The sequence below is a fragment of the Plecotus auritus genome, assembly GCF_963455305.1.
Source record: "Plecotus auritus genome assembly, chromosome: 9".
Taxonomy (NCBI): domain Eukaryota; kingdom Metazoa; phylum Chordata; class Mammalia; order Chiroptera; family Vespertilionidae; genus Plecotus; species Plecotus auritus.
Window position 1 is genome coordinate 17,560,013 of NC_137783.1, and position 18,658 is coordinate 17,578,670.

An 18,658-nucleotide genomic window follows, 5' to 3' on the forward strand; every position below is an offset into this window, starting at 1 on the left:
CCCCAGCCCTGACACAGAAGCTGCATGCCTTCCTTGGCCAGGGTCTCAGGGGTAGGAGGTCTGGCACAGACACCATCGACCTGGAGGGGCCAGCCCACTTACCGCCAGCAGAGCTCCCCAGAGGTCCCGAGCTGCAGGTGCTGAGCAAGGGGTCAGAGAGGCGGCTGCCCAGGGCACTGGGCGAGGTTGGTGTGGAGGCGGGGGAGCAGGGAAGTGATGGGATGCCCCGCTCTGCCAGGATGGTGGAGCCTGTAGAAGGGGAGGGAGGGATGTACTAGCAACACAAAGGCCCATTGGGAGAAAGCTCAAGTCTCCGTCCCTCCAGTAAGTTCCCAGGAGATAAAGTGGGTGCCACAGTCTGAGCACTGGGCTCAGGGCAGGATTCCACAGGCTGGGTCAGCATCCTGCCCCAGCTCTCCGGCGTTACATCAGCAATCTCCAAACAAGCCCCCTGCCTAGCCCACCTCCACCCTTCCCCAGGCATCCTTCACCAGCAAGGTTTCCCCAGCCAGAGAACAAAGTCACCTTCCTCCCACCCAGAATGGCCCTCCCAGCCCTAGCCTCACCCTCATCACTGTTCCCAGATATCGCCGACCTTCTCCTTTGCACTGGCACCTTTGAAATGCCCTTCACCATCTCCCACACTTGTCTGTCCTACATTCTTTCCCAGGCCCTCACACCTCTCCCTCTTCTACTTCTCACCTCCTCTTCCCTCCCTCATCCTTCTTCCCTCCAACAAGTCCTGAGGGCCTACCAGGTAGTATCTACTGTGTATATATGTATAAAACTGGGGACAAGACCCACAGAGCTCTTGCCCTCAAACAGCTAATGATCCAGGGAGCCTCTTGGAGCTGTCCTCAAACCCCCTCCTACTGACACCCCTGACCCCTTCCCCCCAACCACATTACTCTCTTTAGCACTGACCAGCCACACACACCACATGCAAAGGACTAAACCACCAGATTCTGGGGTATGATTTGTCCTTTGCCCGGGAGCAGCTTTGTTTCCCCAGTTAAACCATGAGCCTCCGGAGAGCGGGTAATCTTATTCACCTGTGACTCCCTCACAGGCCCTAACAGAATGCCCTACACACCAGTACTCAATGAGATCTCTATTATCAGTTATTTGCTCTATTTAGTCATTGTTTCTAGCATATTCATTAGATATTCACAGGGTTTCTCTTACTATTGTTAATAGTTTTCAAGTTAATTATTACCTCCTTCAGAAATTAACACCTCCTATTTGTTTTTCTTGCCTACTGCACTAGCTAGCATTTTCAGAACAATACCGAAAGGCATCCTTATCAGATTCCTGACTTTAATGAGCGCATTTCTAGTGTTTCACCATTATAAAATTTGCTATAGTTTGGGAGTGAAGGAACTTCACACTGCACACTTCCCATTCTTAGTTCACTGAGGTCTTCAGTAAAGCAAAGCATTCCTCTATAAGGTAAATCGTTACCCTTCATACAGTGTCACTGATTTGCTTTTCTTCTGGAGTCAGTCAGGATCCCCTAACACCAATTTGCTGGTGGAGATACTCAATCCTCCAAACAGCTCCAGAGCACTCTGTATATTGAATTCTGAATGATTATTCTTCAACGCCCATCTTGGCCCACTTACCTCTTGAGACATTTAAGTCCTGATATAATTTTTAAGCATCTTCTTTGCTCCAGCCTAGTAAGCCTAGCTGGGCAACAGAGGCCTCACTGGAAAGCTACTTATCTATTATTAGATGGTGCTGAGGCAAGAGAGTACTTGCCCTTATGTAATTTACTTCATCTGAGGAGCATGGCTCCCGGTGAGTGTAGCCAAGTAGCTTTTTATCTCAGCCTGATTTTTGCTGCACCTGAGTCCGAGTTCTTTTTATTCCATCCTGCACTTTTCACCCCAACTTCTTTCCTACCTGATGTCTTTTCACCTAGCTCAGTGGTCCGCATGTGGCTCTCGAGCCACAGTTTGCCGACCACTGACCTAGCTTGATTTCTTTTCATTCCTCCCTAATTTATCGTCCCTCAATCCTAACTTCTTAGCATCCCAGCCTCATTTCTTTTCATCCTTTTTAAAATTTAACTCCATCTTCCTTCGGTTTCTGGAACACAGTAGGAAGTTCCCACTGATTTTATCTGATTTTTGGCACACTCCCACAATCACCAACAGCATTACAGCCACAAATAACATAAGCATTTAGGTACTCACATGTGCCTACACACAGTATGCCAATCTTATAGTGTAACTCATGTTCACTCACATACACACATTATCTTGTCTATGAAGCCTCCAGGGGTGAGGTGTAGGCTGGGGCTGTAAGGCCCAGGGGTCTTTAAACTTGTCTAAGCAAACTCGCTAAAAACATTCCCAGGACCTATCCAAGAGGTACAGTATCAAAGTCTCTGAAGGTACTCAAGAATCTGCACTTTAGTGGGTTCTCGCAGTGAATGTAATGAAACTAGCCCACTCTACTGCAGGTGATGAGCGGCACTGAAAGCATGGATACCTGCCCACTCTGGGGGAACAGAGGTCCAGGAAATGCTTTGCAAAAAATATATATTTTTGTTTGGAAAAGTTGTATACCATAACCACCACCAAGCCCTCCTTAAAGATTCACTCCGCGTATCAAAGGCTCTGAGAAGTTCTGCAGTACAGGATCCTGCTTTCTAAGCCCTGGCGGGTGGCTCAGTTGGTTGGAGCATCATCCTGCACACCCAAAGGTGGCTGGTTCGATCCCCAGTCAGGGCATATGCCTAGGTTTCAAGCTCCATTCCTGGTCAGGGAGGCAACCGATGAATGGGAGGCAACCGATGAATGATCAATGTTTCTCTCTCTCTTTCTCTCTCTCTCAAAATCAATAAAAATATATCCTCAGGACTAGATTGTGTGTGGAGAACTATCGGTGGACTTCTACACAAAGGAAACTTTTCCCCCTCCTTCTAGTATTTAGGAAGAGTGGAAGAATTGGAAGGAGGGCACATAAGAGACTTAAAAATTCCCTTTGTCATAATAGGAAAGAATAATATCTAAAATCAATGTGAGAAAGAAACATACTTACATCACTGAAAAAGGAAAAGAACTGGAGGTGGTTTCCTTTGGGGAGGGGAATGCTCTGGTAGTTTTTGTGTAAGACTTTTGGACTTTATCATTTTTTTATGTATTATATGCATGTATTACTATAATAGAAGCTAAATTTAAAAATAAAAATAAATAACCCCCTGCTTTTTAAAAACTCAGTATTTCCCAAGCTTTTTTGACCCAAGGACCCTTTTGCAACTGATACCTAACCCACAGAACACTCTGGGAAACATGGCTTACATCCCAATCTGTCCATTCAAACCCAGGGAAGTAAAGCTCAGCCTTCTGCAGCCCCATTTCCTCCAAGGCCTCTGCTCAGAGATTCCCCACAGGCCCCCAACCCAGGCGCCACCCTGTACAGACACCTGACTACTGACACGCCGACCTCTTTTTCTTATTTGAGCACACCATACTAAGAGGCAAAGGCCTTTTTTCCCATTTGGGAGAATTAAAACTGAGCTCCAAAAGGTTAATTGCTGGTGGGAACAATATTTTCTCATTTGAAGTGTCCACTGGAGCGTGTGTACCTGGACTGTTTGCGGCACATCGGTGGGAATGGGGGTTAATCAGATTCTTAGAGTGAAACTCAGCAATCCACGCCTTTCTCCCCTCCCCAGGTGCGTCCAGTGAGATCTGAGGGCCAAGAAGTCCCGCCCCAAACTCATTTCAGGTGTGTGGCTTCTAGACAACCCCTCAGGATTGGGTGGACCCTCTTTTCCCCTATCCGGATGGGCCCCCTCTTCCAGAAAGGGCTCTGACGGGTGTGGAGGAATACAATTGCAGCCAGCCTCTGGGTGCTGTCCAGGCGGCTGGCACCTGGCCGGGAGCACTCACCGAGGAGGCGGATCTGCGTGATGGCTCCATGCAGACCGAAGAGCATCCAAAGGGGCTGTGAGGCGTCCACGCACAGCTGCATGCCCGCGGCGGCGCCATTGTGGCTAAGGTGCAGCTCGCCCTCGGCGTTGACCACCAGGCCCAGAATGTCACCACTCTGCAGGGGCCCGGGCACGCGGCACACGGCCCAGAACTCCTTGCGGTCCACCAGGGCCTCGGTGCTGAAGGGCAAGTCCGCAGGCCTCAGCGTGCCGGGGTCGCACGTGGTGACGCCAAAGGAGAGCGCGCCAGGCCGGGCGCCGCTGGAGCGCGTGACCTTGACGAAGACGGTCTCGGCCACGCGCACCGGCCGGCTGGTGAAGACGAGCGCGCGCTCGTCGCGCCCGTGCTCCAGGCGCGCCACCGTCTGCTCGTCCAGGATCCGGACGTGCGCGCCGGCGCGCAGCGGGTGGAAGCGCAGGTCGCCGTCGAGCTGCGGGGGGAGCGCGCGGCTGTGCTGCGAGTTGAGCGAGTTCTGCGGGATGGGGCAGCCCAAGGCCTGCGTGGCCTCCTCGCCTTCCCCCGCAGGCACGTTGAGGTCGCACAGGCTCACCGAGAGGCGCGCGTCGTCGGCCTCGCGCCGCAGCGACGGCCTCCGCAGGGCGGTGAAGGAGCGGGGCCGCAGGCAGTCGGGCAGCACCAGCTCGCTGTCTGTAGCAAGGGAGGGGGAGACCGGGTCAGTCCCCATCACCTGCACCTTCCTCCAACTAGTCTTTAAACTAGTATGCGGCATCAAAACACCGGACTTTTAAGCACATTGAGACTGGTAGGATAGGCACAGGCACAGAACCGGCTGCTCCGGTCCGACACCCATATGTGCTGGGGTTATTTTTTAATTGAGAAGGGTATCTCCCCTGCAGAGCGCCCTCCTCCCCCCGCCTCCCAGGATCAAGGGGTCCCAGACCCCCAGCCCAGGGTTCCAGAGCTGGGAACCCTTAACTTTGGGATGTAAAAACCAGCAGGGATTGTGGCTAAGTGGCATAGAGGCTGCTGGAGACTCAAGTGTTCCTCTTAAAGGAACCAGATGGCTTTGGAGGATCCAGGGACACACAGGGAGGATCTGGGATCCCGGCAGGAACTCAGGGGTGTCTTTCTCCCCAATGGGGTGCTCACAGGGGTCATTGTTCCTCTGCTGGGACCTTCCCCCATTACAGGGCTGACTGGCAGCCAAATCAGTCTCCATCAGCCTGGCTCACACAGTTGCTCAGCCCTGGTGATTCCCTGAGACCCTGCCCCACCCAAGCTGTTTGCAGCAGCTTTTCCATATAAATGGCCTGTCCTGGCTCAGGCCTCAGACTTTGCTAAACTCTCTCAAACAAGCTGCCACTAGTGTCAGCATGCCCGAAACCTATCATTAAAAGGCCCAAGACTCAGTACTAGCACCAGCCTGCCTTGCTTCACGCTGGGCCTCATCTGGGCACTTAAAAGTAGCAGCCATCCCAGACCTTGCTATAACTCCTGCCAGGTGGTCCCCAGGTAGTGATTGACTTTGTATCTCCCGGGAGGCCCCAGAGCCAATGCACCCTGTGCACAGCTTTAGACCATAACATACTAGATTACAACTCTACACATCCACAAGTGACACTCAAGGGGCAGACTCAGTGAGCATCAAAGCCCCAATGAAGCAAGTCCTGCTCCATAAGGATATCTCCTGCACAGCTGCTCTTCCACTGTAGTGGCAGCTGGTCCTCACAGCCAATTCCTCTTAGTGATGCCAATAGCAATCAAGGCCAACTACAAGACTGTGCACACAGCCCACAAAGGGGCACACCTAGAGTGCCCAGCTCAGGTGACGAGAGGCTGAGCCACTGGGCCCTACAGGACACCTACTGCTCAAGGTCACACTACCAATTCCAGGAGACATAGCAGCTCTATCTAATACACAGAAGCAAACAGGGAAGCAGACAAAATGCAGAGAAATTCAGAAACATGTCACAAATGAAAGAAATGGAAATAGCAAACTACTGGATACAGAGTTCAAAACCATGGTTATGCCAAAACCGGTTTGGCTCAGTGGATAGAGCGTCAGCCTGCGGACTGAAAGGTCCCAGGTTCGATTTCGGTCAAGGGCATGTAACTTGGTTGCGGGCACATCCCCAGTAGGAGGTGTGCAAGAGGCAGCTGATCGATGTTTCTCTCTCATCGATGTTTCTGACTATCTATCCCTCTTCCTTCCTCTCTGTAAAAAATCAATAAAATATATATTTTAAAAAAACCCAAAAAACCATGGTTATAAGGATCTTAATGAGTGCTTCAAGGGACTTAGACTTTCAAGGATCTTAGTGAGAAGTTCAAAGACATGAAAAAGAACCAGTCAGAAATTAAGCATACACTAATTGAAATAAAGAATAATCAGTTACCTACAAGGGAGCGCCCATACGACTGTCAGCTGACTTCTCAACAAACTTTGGATGCCAGAAGGGAGTGGCAAGAAATATTCAAAGTGATGAATAACAAGGACTTAAAAACCAAGATTATTCTATGCAGCAAAGTTATCCTTTAGAATTGAAGGTCAGATAAAGAGCTTCACAGACAAGAAAAAGCTAAAGGTGTTCATCACCACCAAACCAGTATTACATGAAATGTTGAAGGGTATTGAGGATGAGGAGGAGGAGGAGGAGCAAGAGGAGGAGGATGAGGAGCAGGAGGAAGAGGGGGAGGAGGAGGTGGAGGAGGAGGAAGAGGAAGAGGAGGAGGAGGAGGAGGAGGAGGAAAAAGAAGGAGGGCAGGCAAAAATACATATCTATCAACAACTGAATCTAAAAATCAAAATGAACAAGAAATCTAATAAAAATAAACTGGTGAATAAAAATAGAATTGGGGCATGGAAACATGGAACAGACTGACGAATCTCAGAGGAAAGAGGGGGGGAAATTAACCAAAGATCTTATATATATGCATTACCTATGAACACAGACAACAGGGTGGTGAAGGCCTGGGGCAGGATGGGAACCAGGTGGAGGGGGGCAATGGGGGAAAGAGGGGGAACATCTGTAATACTCTCAACAATAAGATTTTAAAAAACAACAACAACGGGCTTTTAAAGGCATAGAAAATGCTTAGGATATAAGCTAACGAGCAAATCTGCAACCAAAGTTGTGCAGAACATGTAAACTATTTGCTTAAGCAAAAGATTGAGGCTGGAAGGGAAGACACCAAAATTGAAACCAAGGGTCCTTATGACTTCGATTAAATTTAGGTTTGAATTCTCTCTCTAAACCCCTCATAGACCCAGCCTCTCCTCCCAAGCCCTGAGGCAGCAGAAGACAATAACAGGAACCTAATAGTCACAAGATGTGGACTTCTGGCAGGTTAAAGATAATATCTTGACCTAAATGATGTTTCAGCTCCTGAGCCCCTGGCTACTTTTCAATGAAACCAGACAGAGGGATGCCAGAGCAGACCTCAGAGCTATCTTCAAGACCTGAAGAAATTATTTATTACCCTTACCTAACTTCCAACCAATCAGCTTCCAGCACAATCTGGAACCCCCTAACCCAAGGGTGCCTTGTGACTTTTCCCTATATAATCTGTAACTTAGGTGCCATTTGGGGAGTTGGATCTTTAGAGGATTGGCCTATTCACAATTAAACTTTTTCTTTCTATACTGCAAATTCCTGTTCCTGCCTTCCTTTTGGGCCAATGTGTGCAGGCAGACTCAAATATTGGGGTCCTGGTAACAAAATTAAAAACATGATTGCTGTGGTTCAGTGGTTAGAGAGTCAGCCCGAGGACTAAAGAGTCATGGTTTGATTCCCAGTCAAGGGCATGGGTCTGGATTTCTGGTTCACTCCCCGCCCTCCGTCAGGGCACATGAAGGAGGCAACCAGTCGATGTGTCTCTCTCACATTGGTTTCTCTTTCTCACCCCATCCCCTCCCTTCCACTCTCTCGGAAAAGCAATGGAAAAAATGTCCTCAGGTGCCCTGCGGTGTGACTCAGTGGTTGAGCATAGCCCCATGAACCCACAGGTCACCAGGATCCATCACTGGGTTCCATTCCCAGTCAGGGAACATGCCGGGTTTCATGCTCAATTCTCCAGTAGGGGGCGTGCAGGAAGCAGCTGATGGATGATGTTTCTATCTGTCCCTCTCCCTCCCTCTCTTAAAAAAAAAAAAAGCAATTAAAAGAATTTCCTCAGGTGAGGATTAGCAAAAACAAAACATGACTGCTTCTAAATGATACGCTTATAAAAGATATTTTAAAAAGTTTAACTCCTGAGACCTTCTCTCTTTATCCACGGCAACTAGGACAGCCCCAGCACATACACAAGTAGTAAATAAGTGTGTTGAATGCACTGCTGACATCCCCGGAACTCCTCTTTGCATAAATCGTCTCATCTTATCCTAACAAGTACCTTTTGACGTTATTGTTGCCACTGAAGGGCATTTTGGCTGAGAAAAATTGAGCAAAATTTCCCCAAGCTATCCTTTTTGAAAGTGACTTAATAGGAAATCAAAACCTGTCTCTTTTTAATCATACAAGTCATACAGAAAAAATAATCGCCCATCAGCCCACCAGCCAGAAAAAAATTACTATTAATATTTGGATGTATGACCATGCAGTCTTTTCAATATAATTTTTGTTACCATTTTTTAAATACAAAAATTGAATCATGCTATATAAATGCCAGTCATTTTTAACCATGTGTGGGTAACAAATCCCTTTGAAAATGTGATAACTTTGACTTATCCCCTCCTCAGAAAAACGCACCTTCTCCCTGAATTCTTTGGATAATTTTAGGGCATCTGTGAATCGCATAAAACCATCCATGGGCATGGGCTCCAGGCTAAGGACCCTGCCATACAGATTTCCTTTTCAAAACTAGCTTTTCCACTTACTATGTCCTGAACGCCTTTTCATGCCAATGACCATGTTTCTGACAGCGTATTTTTTAAATGGCTGTGCTATGTCCAGCATTATGGAGTCCTGTAACTTACAATAAAAGTCAGTGTGCACGAGGCATCACCCCTGCATTTCATCCTTAAAGCTTCCATGGAGGTGTTCCTGCTATACAGATAAAGCTCAGAGATTCAGGGGTCCTCAAACTACGGCCCGCGGGCCACATGCGGCCCGCCGAGGACATTTATCCAGCCTGCCGCGTGCCACTGCCTGTCCTGCTTAGCAGCCGACTTGTCCCAGGCCCACAGTGTGCATAGGAATTTGTTCATAGTTTTGTTTTTTTTTTAACTATAGTCTGGCCCTCCAATGGTCTGAGGGACAGTGAACTGGCCCCCTGTTTAAAAAGTTTGAGGACCCCTGTATAGTCACCAAGCGGCAGATCCAGGATTGAAGCAACGTCTGTCCAACTTCCAATGACATTCTTTGCTTCAGGCCTCCTTTTTATTGAACCCTGTCTGTGGGAGTCCCCAAATTTGGGCTAGTGCCACTGTAGGCCACATCATGAGCCAATCCTTTCTCTGAGCCTCCCTCTGGGAGAAACCGTGCTTTCTCTCTAGGAACTGGGTAAGGAGGGCTGGGGCGCTCGGTGTGAGAGCAGAGCTTGGGGGACTGGACTGGTGTGGCTAGCAGCGGCCCCAATCCAGCTCTAGCTAACCCTAGAGATGGTCCCTAAAGCCTCCCTGTTTGTGTCCTCTCCTACCCAGCCCGCGCCCCTTCCAGGAACAGTGTTGTTTGGGCCCACGCAAGGAGAGGGTGCTGGGCCCTCCCCCAACCCCCTGTCTCTCTGGAGAAGCCTCTTGGGGCCTGGCTGGTTGGGATTTCCCAGCATCATGCTTGGCAAGGAGAAGGGAGCCGACCGGAAAATGCGATTATTCCAGGGAATTGACTCTGTGACAGCAATGGTGCGGAGAGGCTGGGGGGCTGTGGAGAGCAGAGGCGAGGAGGGCCCAGGCAGGAGGGAGAGGCACAGAGACAAAGTGGGGACCTGGGGAAGGCTGTGGACTTCAGGGAACAGGCCTTGCTCCCCCACTCTCCGGGATCCCGGGCAGTGGCCTTGAGGACTCCAGAGGGGTGGAGACAGAGAGGGGAAGGAACAGGGACAGCAGGGCGAGGAGAAAACAAGTGGCTCAGAGCTGCCCAGCCAGGTCCACAGGAACAAGGCTGTCACGGGGCCCACACACATATGCACCCCCACACTTCTCTCCCCACCCCACACACTCAGGGCCATCAGTCAGAGTCCAGGGAGCTGGGAAGACCCTCCAAACAGATTTCTGAGTGGGACTGGGTGTGCATTTTCCTGGTCTCTGCCCCTTCTATTCGAATATGGAGTCCTCTTCTACTTGAATATGCCCACTAGTGGGTATTCACTACCTCCCAGGCAACCTGCGCCATTGTTGAGCTACTCTGACTTTAAGAAAGTGTTTCCTTCTCTTAAACTGAAATATACCTCCTTGTATTTATATCCACTACCTCAGCCCCACACTGCAGACAGCTCTCCTCAGGGAATACTCAGACTCCCCACATACCTTCCCACCTGTTAGACAATGAACAGAACCAGATTTGGTACTCCAGATGTACCCTGACCAGCTCAAGGCACAGTGTGGCCATCACCTCCCTTGATATGTATACCATACTTCTAATGATGCAACCTAACAGTAGCATAGGCTTTATTAGTAACCAGTTTCCATGTACTGGTAAGCAAGATAGGAGCATAATTAAGTGCAAGAACTTTGACGTCATCAGCTTGGGTTCAAATCCTGGCTCTGCCATTTCCTAGCTGTGTGACCTTGGACAAATAGCTTAACCTCTCTGGACCCCTCTTCTTCAGCAGTGAAATCAACATTTACTGATTGGTACAAAATCTGTGTTCTAATACTCCCTTCAGAAGGGATGCTGTGAAGATGAAGTGGAATAAGATACATAGGCAGCTAATAGATACTTGACATATAATCATCACCAGGTTCATTTGAGCCACTGTTATTGTCTTCTTACATGGACGTGGCTCAGAAGAAAGTACATGGGCTTTGGGGTGATTCCGGCATGCGTTTAAGTGTCCGATCCAGCCCTTGGCTGGTGGCCTGTGGGTAAGCAACCTTCTTCCAGCCTCAGATCACTCACACAGAGAACAGGGGTAAGGATAATTGTCTTTCGATGTTGTTAACAGGGATCAGAGGGTGAGGAGAAGCCCCTGGCACCTGGGTACCGGATAAATTCAGTTATTAGTATTTGCTCAGGTTGAGTTTGTCAACCAAAGTCAGGCCCACCGGATCTCAGGCAATTAACTTTTTGAATTTAAATGTGGGACTTTATGGCAGTCACGATGGACAGCCAACACATAATCACTGCATGACATCGCTGACTGAAGACCAGGAGGGAAAAGCTACAAGTGGAGATTAGAGAAGAAAGAAGAGCAAGAAGGAGAAATCAGGGGGAGGTGGAGAGAGAGGAGAAGAGACAGGAAAATGACTCCTTTGGCCTTGCTTAAAATATTGCAGGAGTTGAGAGATGCTGGGAAACAGCTAAAAACTGAATCCCTGGGGCGAGTGCCCAGCTCAACTATGTCTTCTCTCCCATCCCCTCCACCCCTTGGGGTCAGGAGCAGCTGCAGGCCGCCAGCAAGCTCCAAAATAACAATCCCATTGGTGTGTCCAGCTGCGCCAGGGCCCTGAAATAGATGAAACTTGAGATCCAGGAGCTGGTCAGAGCACCCTCCGAAGGAACAGCAAGGGTCAGCAAGAGTCACAGCCGGGTGAGCTGACATCAAGTCGGAGGTTAGGGAAGGGTCCCCGCTCCCAGCTCCGGGGGGAGAACACCCTGGGACCAACCTCAGCCCAGGACTGAGCTCTGAGAGACAGCTCGGAAAAACCAGACAGGCAACCTATAACCCCAAGCAGTGGGATGGCCCCACATTTGGAAGCAACACATTATGTAATCGGCGCCTGGACACATGGCTGCCCACTCTGGAGGTTTTATGGTGGGGGGAGGGGCGGCACAGGCCATGGGAGAAGCTGCTAAGCTGCCCCCTTCCTGTCCCCTTCTGCAGGAAGGCATTTGTTAGTTAGTCTTCAGGCTCTGCCTAATCGGTGTCTGGCGGTGGCTCTGCAGATCCCCAGGGCCGGGCGCAAACAACCAGGCCCTGCAAAGCGCAGGGAGGCCTGAGCCAGGGTGGCACTCAGGGCACCCACTCACTGACCCACTGTGTGCCCAACCCTGGGCAGGGGTTAAGGAGAAAGGGAGAAGCCAAATCCTGGGCCCTGGAGAGCCAGTAGCCCTTAGATGGTTTGAAGCTTGGAGGCATGAAAATATTTGAATACAATTTCATTACAAAAAACACTTAGAGTCTCAGGTTAGACAGGACCTTAAAGAAGAAGGAGGAGATCTATTTATCTCTGCCAAGTCCCCACCCAGCTTTGTTAGAATGCCCCTGGGGATAAGGTGCTCACCACCTCCCATCTCTGAACAACTATGACTCTTAGAAAACCTCTCCTTACATGGATTCATATATCTACTTATATCTACTCCTTGGGGCCCCTTTAGAAGAAAACAGAGGCTTCTCTTCTTTAGCGTAAATATCCCTTTGTAAGATAATGCTCTCCGACTGAGGCTGAGGTCCCCTTTCTGTTTCAGAGTGAATCAGAGACAGCATCTTGGAAAAAACAAGATTCAGCCTGAGCCCTGAAGAACAAGAGGGTTTAGATTGACAGGCAGAAGTGACAAGTGCATTAGCAAACACCTGGAGAACCGTCTGAGCAAGACCAGTGAGGGGAGAGGAAGGGAGAGGAGAAGGGCCAGGCGGAGGGCACGAGGGCCAGCTCCCACCCAGAGACCCACCAGGCTTCCCACAGGGTGCCAGCCAGTGCAGGGCCTGGGCACTAGTGCAGGGGGCCTGGTGGCTGGGAGGCAGGCCAGGGGCTCCTTTGAAGCAGGGCCTACCATCAACCCCAATCTTGTTTGTTTAGATTCTCACATCCGGAGTTCTGGATAATCTTTAACCACAGGTCAGCCTGCAGCCTCCAAGCCGGCTGGCGGGCATCTGCGGGCCCCTGTGTGGAAGGCGCTGCCAGCCCATTTACTGTCTCCATAAACATCCTTCTGCCGGTCTCCATCTGGCACGGGGCCGGGAAGGAGCTGCGAGGGCGGGTGCATGACTTGGATGGGTGAGGGGTTCTCTACCCCTCAGGGGATTACCCCGAAACCCACACCCGCCTCCACCCTCTCCATATAAACCCAACAACAGGAAAGCTAGGAGGAAAACACACACTTTCTGAGACTCATGGATGGCAGGGCAGAATGTCCCAGAGTCATAGACTCTTCGATTTATAAAATCTTCAAGCCATAGAACCTTAGACATATAGATTGTCAGAATCATCTGGTCTGGTAGTTCTCAAACTTTTTTTAGGCAGCGGAATCCTTTGGCCCAATGGAATCAAAAGCTGTGGTTGAAGTCTAAGAGATGCCCTCCTTCCCTATTTGCAAAATGGACACAATAATCACTTTCTTTATAATATATACAGAGAGGATTCATGCTGTCTTCTTAAGGAGCACAATGCATGATGCAGAACTGCTGATACCACGTCGATCTACATGCGCTTCAAACGGTCAGGAGGAAGGAGGAGGTCAGGAAAGTCTCCCTGGTGGAGGGGAGGGTTTGGGGTTGGCCCTGATATAATTGGCAGAATTTGGGGTGAGCAGAAAGAAAGTGACTGGAAGAGTCTCTGAAGCAGAAGGAACAGCAAGTTCATTTCTGAATCAAGAAGGGTTGAAAACTGTCAAAGAGGAAGAAATCGCGATCAGCATCCTCAGCTTTTCTCCCCATACCAAGAGCTTGGCTCGGGCTCCTTAAACTAATATTTGCCTCTCAGCCCCTGGCAGCCACGGCTGAAGGTAAATATTGGTTTAGCCTGGGAAGCAGAAGCCCCAGATGGCAGTGTGGTCCTCAGCCAACTGGGTATAGCTCATATTCTTAGAGCCGCTAAGCTTAGGCACAGCCTGGGGGAGGGGGAGGGGACCTGACCCAGAGCCTATCTCTGGAGAGGCCCAGGTCTCTCCCCACCACCCCAGGGACTGGCCCTCAGAAAGCTTATCCTGAGAGTCTCTGTACATCGCTCTCCTCGGCAGGCAGGTGGGATCGTTTTCCAAAACCCAGGAACCTGGGCAGACGTTGGAAAGAAGCAGAATGCCATGCGGCCTTGGGAGCCCCCATCCAATGCCCTCCTGGGCTCAGCCACTGCCATTTTGATGTGGTAATAAATCTCACATTGACCTTGTGCCCAGATCAGCCTGGGAGATCTGAATTCCAGGCCCGGCCTGGCTTCTGACTGGCTGGGAGAATTTGGGCCGGCCCCTTCCCATCTCTGGGCCACATTTCCTCTTACTAAAAAACTTGATAGCACAGAAGCTGCTGAAAACTTTCTACTTTCATGGACCCCCCTGCCCCCATCCGCCGCCACCTGTGCACACCCCTTCTCCATAGTCACCCACTACCTTTCCGCTTCACCCCCTCCCCTGAAGGATCTGCTCCCTGAATGACTGCTAATTCCCTACCTCTGTGCCTATGCACACCCCTCCTGTCTGGCCTAAATTGTTCCTCCTCCACCAGTCCATTCTTTTCACCTCTTTTGGTTCCTGACTTGAAACTCATCTCCTACAGGAAGTCCTTCTGGATTGCTCCCCAGTCGCACCCCTCCACCCCCACCCCTGTTTTACTCTTCAGCCACACTTAATCGCAGGATTGGATTTAGGACACCTCGGAACAGTTGTATGGTGTGCCCCCCAATGTAAACACTCTTCAAGGAGAGGGGTTTCCAACTTGTGTCTCCCCCACTCCTGCACAGTGCCCCAGCTGCAGTGGTCACAGAGGGGTGCTTGGGAGGACCCGTAAGCGGATCTTGGCTCACCAGCTTTCTGCCAAGAAATATGGCTGCTCTTCCTGAGCCAACATTTCTGAGAGGAGCAGGGAGAGTTTGAAAACCTGGGAGAGGAGCTTATCTCTCCAAGTATTAATCACCCCATAAAACTTGTATTTATTTAGTTGCTGGCAGGCCCTTCTTCCTGGAGGTAGGAAGCTGTTATTCTTGGAGATACCAGCCAGACTTGGGCCAGGGCGCCCCGAGGGAAGAGGGTGATCTGCATAACGGGAGCCCAGAAGGCCTGAAGCAGGCTGGGGCCCTGGCGGGTGCACCCATGGAGCCCTGTTATAGTTAGGGCTGGGGAGGTGGGGATGGGACACCTGCCTGGAGGTGTCAATCAGGGAAGGCACCAGCCCTGCCTCCGCTCTGTCAGGGAAGATGGCCAATCTGTCCATGGCCTAACTTTCAAACCTACTATGTGCCAGGTACCCCAGGGTGTCTCTGGTCTGAGGAGCAGACACTGGCCAGGTGAGGTTTGAAGGGTTTTTGCCAGAGATTCCGGAAAAAGGCAGGAGGGGAAGGGGCAGGCTGAGCAGGAAATCTCTAAAGATAAGACACTGGTTTGGGGGACAATCACCTCAGGAAAGACAAACCCATCTTCAGAGCCACCAATAAAGAGCAATGTCTTCAAAGGAGAGAAGGCAACCCAGAGGAGCTGGAGGGGACTGGCTGGAGGGAGGGAGGCTCAGGAGGACACAGGGGCAGGGAAGTGGCAGCAAGAAGAGAGGGGGACATGGGAAGTAGGGAGGAGGGGGGGGGGAGACGGAGGAAAACTGACCCGGGGACTACATAAGGCAGCGGGCATACCCAGAGGGCAGGGGAGCTAAAGGAGGGCAGAGAGCAGCATGCCCACCACCGAAGAATTCTTGATCTCTTTTTTAAAAATCCATTTAGGAAGAACAAAACGAAGAGATATTTTAGTCCGTTAATTGAATTTAGGGGCCATAATCAGTGTTTGAAAATGCCCAGGGATTATGGTGATTTACAGCTGGGACAGGAATCAGCTGGAGCCTCAGCCTTATCGTGTGTACAGAGAGGGGCCTGCTGGGAAATCCAAATGAAACTGAAAATGCTGCATGAAAACCCATTTATAGTCAAAGACGGGGAATGGGGCTGGGCCAGGTCGGACGTCTGGGCTCTGCCCCAGGGTGGGACCCTTCAGATTACTCTCCAGCCCCCTCCTTCAGCCCGTGAGGTTTGGAAGCCCCATCTCACCTGGCATGTTCCCACTGCCCTCACTCTCCCCACCACCACCTTCTTGGAACTCGAAAACCCAGCCTAAGCCTCCTCTTCCAAGAAGCCTTCCTGGATTCCATCCTCCCTCACTGACCTCAGCCTCCTCTGACTATCTGCCTCCCTTCATGCTTAAACCCACTTGAGGGTACAGGGAAAGGCACTGCTTTTGGCCAGAACACCCAGTTCAAGTCCCAGCTCTGCCACCTCCCTACACAGGCAAACCACGTCTTCCCTGGGCCTCACTTCACTCCCAGTCAAATGAGGATAAAACCGCCCCCTCCAAGCCGGCTGCTAGGAGGTTAAATGAGATAACTGGAGGGGAACCATCTTGGCAAATGGAAGGAATCCTATGACCACACCATTTAACGATGTACTGTGTTCTTTTAGATTATGCCCTGATGGTGTCTGGAGTCTTTGCTTTGTCTTGCCTGATTTCCAGTGAGTCTGGGGCTGTGAGCACGCTGGGTCTACCTCAGCATGCCCCACACCCTTACCTCCATCTAACAAGTCATCCATCCATCCCAGTCCTCTCCCCTACCCACCCTGTAAATACTCCCCAGCATTCTCCACCCACTGGCACAAGATTCCTCTCTGGAGAGGAAGCTGGCTGGTTGAGACACGGGTTCCTCCCTCATAGCCCTCCCCGTCTTGTTTGGGAATAAATGTATGGATGGACCCAGGCTCAGCCGATGCCTCAGCACTTAGAGAAGTGCAGGTGCCAAGCGGTGGGACACAAGGAACGGAGAAGAGAATCCCACCAGGGAGGCTTCAGGGAGGAGGTGGCTTACAAGCTGGGCCTTGAGGCCCAAATGGGATTTTGATCTTTGGGGACTGTGAAGAAGGGCATTCTTTGCTTAGGGAAAAGCCAGCATGCTGTCCCCTCTTCCTTTCCCCTCCTTTCCCCCAACAAGACTGTGACTTTCTCAAAACCTGAGACATTCTTCTGTCTCCCACCATGTGGCCAGGCCCTGGGCTAAGGCACAGTCTTCCCAACCACTTTACACATGAGAAGACTGAGGCTCAAACTGAAGTGTCCAGGGTAGAGCACAAACGCAAGCTCTGGGACCCCAGTGCCTTGAAGTGTGGGGCCCCGAGGACACCACAGCGGCAGGAGGGTGTTCATTAAGTACTGCCCACGGTGCGTGGAGGTGCCCGACAGTCATTGGATGACGACACTGTCAGCTGCTTCCCATCACAGCTCTCTGAGCCTTCCAAAGAACGCTGAAACAGTTACTACTACCCCCACGTCAGGGATGAGAAAACTGAGGTCTCGAAGCACTAGCTATACTAATAGGGCGAGGCCAGGGTCCAACCGGGTATGTCTGACTCTAGCCTCTGTCGCTGGCGGGTAGGAGTCTGGCAGCTCACCATTTCACAGAAGGAACGGAAGGCACATGTGCCTTGGGCAGCCGATCTGCCTTGGGCAGCCGGGCTGAGACCATCCCTCCCTCCATGTGAATGCAGAAACACTTTTATTGAGCTGAAAACCAGAAAGTTCCCAAACTATTCATTAAAAAAACAGCCTCCTTGTTTTGGGAATTCAACAAACAAAGGCTTCTGATGATTGCTTGCTTCTCTGTTTTTACATTCACATTCTCCCCCACCACCTGTCTTTTCTACTTAAATAAAGGTGTTTTGAAAACAGCAGCTTTACTGCTTCCAGGCTCTGAAGTCAAGAAGGAAAAAAAGACAAAAAGTTGTTCAACCACCATGACATTTTGCTCTGCAGGGATGGGAGATGGGAAGACCAGGTGTTGGCTGAGCACTGACTTGGTACCCAGGACTTGGTACCCAGGACTGTGCCGGGCACTTGACTCACAGCCTCTTGAACTGAATTCAATCTTCCCATCAACCCATTTTACAGATGAGACAGCTGAAGCTCATGCAGGCTCCTTCTGGAGAGGCGATGAGTGGGCTGATTTGTACCCGGGGTCTGTGTGTGCTAGTATAGCGAGGCGAGAGGAATCCTGGACCAGGGACACGGGAGCAGCCAGAAGAGTCTTAGCTCCCCTTCACATCACAGCTCCTGGAGGTGTGCCCTGCGCCTAAGGGGCCAAAGAGAGCAGACACTCACCAAGCAGCTGGACACCCCGCGTGAGGCCGTAGACGTCCACCAGGGCCCAGAGTGGGTCTGCCGTGCGGACCCCATTGAGGAAGAGCATGGCAGCCGAGTCGTTGATGCGGTAAAACACACGGCCCTTCTTGTCCACCCAGAAGGCGATGATGTTGCCCTCGTTGGCAAATTCCTCGGGCAGCGCCTTGGCCCAGAAGCCGCTCTGGGAGACCAGGTCGGGGCAGGCGTACTTGGGCAGCGAGTCAGGGTGGATGCGGGAGGGGTCCTTGCTCGTGAAGCCCAGACGCAGCGCCCCACTCCAGCAGCACTGCTTCTTGGTGATCTGGACGGCAGGGGGGTGGCCTCAGACAGCCCGCAGCCCAGCCCAGCCTCTCCCCCACTTCAGCGAGCCCACGAGGAAGGGAGTTGCCCCTCTCTGCAGACCACCCCCATGGAGAGTCGCCCTGCCCAGCTTGCCCACCATTTGGGCTCCTTTCCCTCCCCAGGAGCTAGTGGCCCCCATGGCCACTCCCTGCTCCCATTCTTTGCCATGCGGGGAAGGTTGAGAAAGAAGTACAGATGAGGGAACAGAAAGAGGAGGGACAAGGAAGAGCAACA

At 51.1% G+C, this 18,658-nt stretch overlaps 1 protein-coding gene across 3 annotated transcripts in view; it reads right to left on the bottom strand.

The window, feature by feature from the left end:
- NEURL1 (neuralized E3 ubiquitin protein ligase 1) overlaps positions 1–18,658 on the bottom strand; it is a 78,891-nt gene that overhangs the window by 10,647 nt on the left and 49,586 nt on the right. For 2 of the 3 annotated variants that reach the window (XM_080687646.1, XM_080687647.1), the window contains exons 3-5: positions 18,062–18,383; positions 3,903–4,592; positions 103–249 (exon numbers count right to left, since the gene is read on the bottom strand). In XM_080687646.1, the coding sequence (XP_080543772.1) occupies positions 103–249; positions 3,903–4,592; positions 18,062–18,383 (1,159 nt within the window). The remainder of the gene's footprint in view (positions 1–102; positions 250–3,902; positions 4,593–18,061; positions 18,384–18,658) is intronic. The other variant, XM_080687648.1, reaches the window with a different exon arrangement.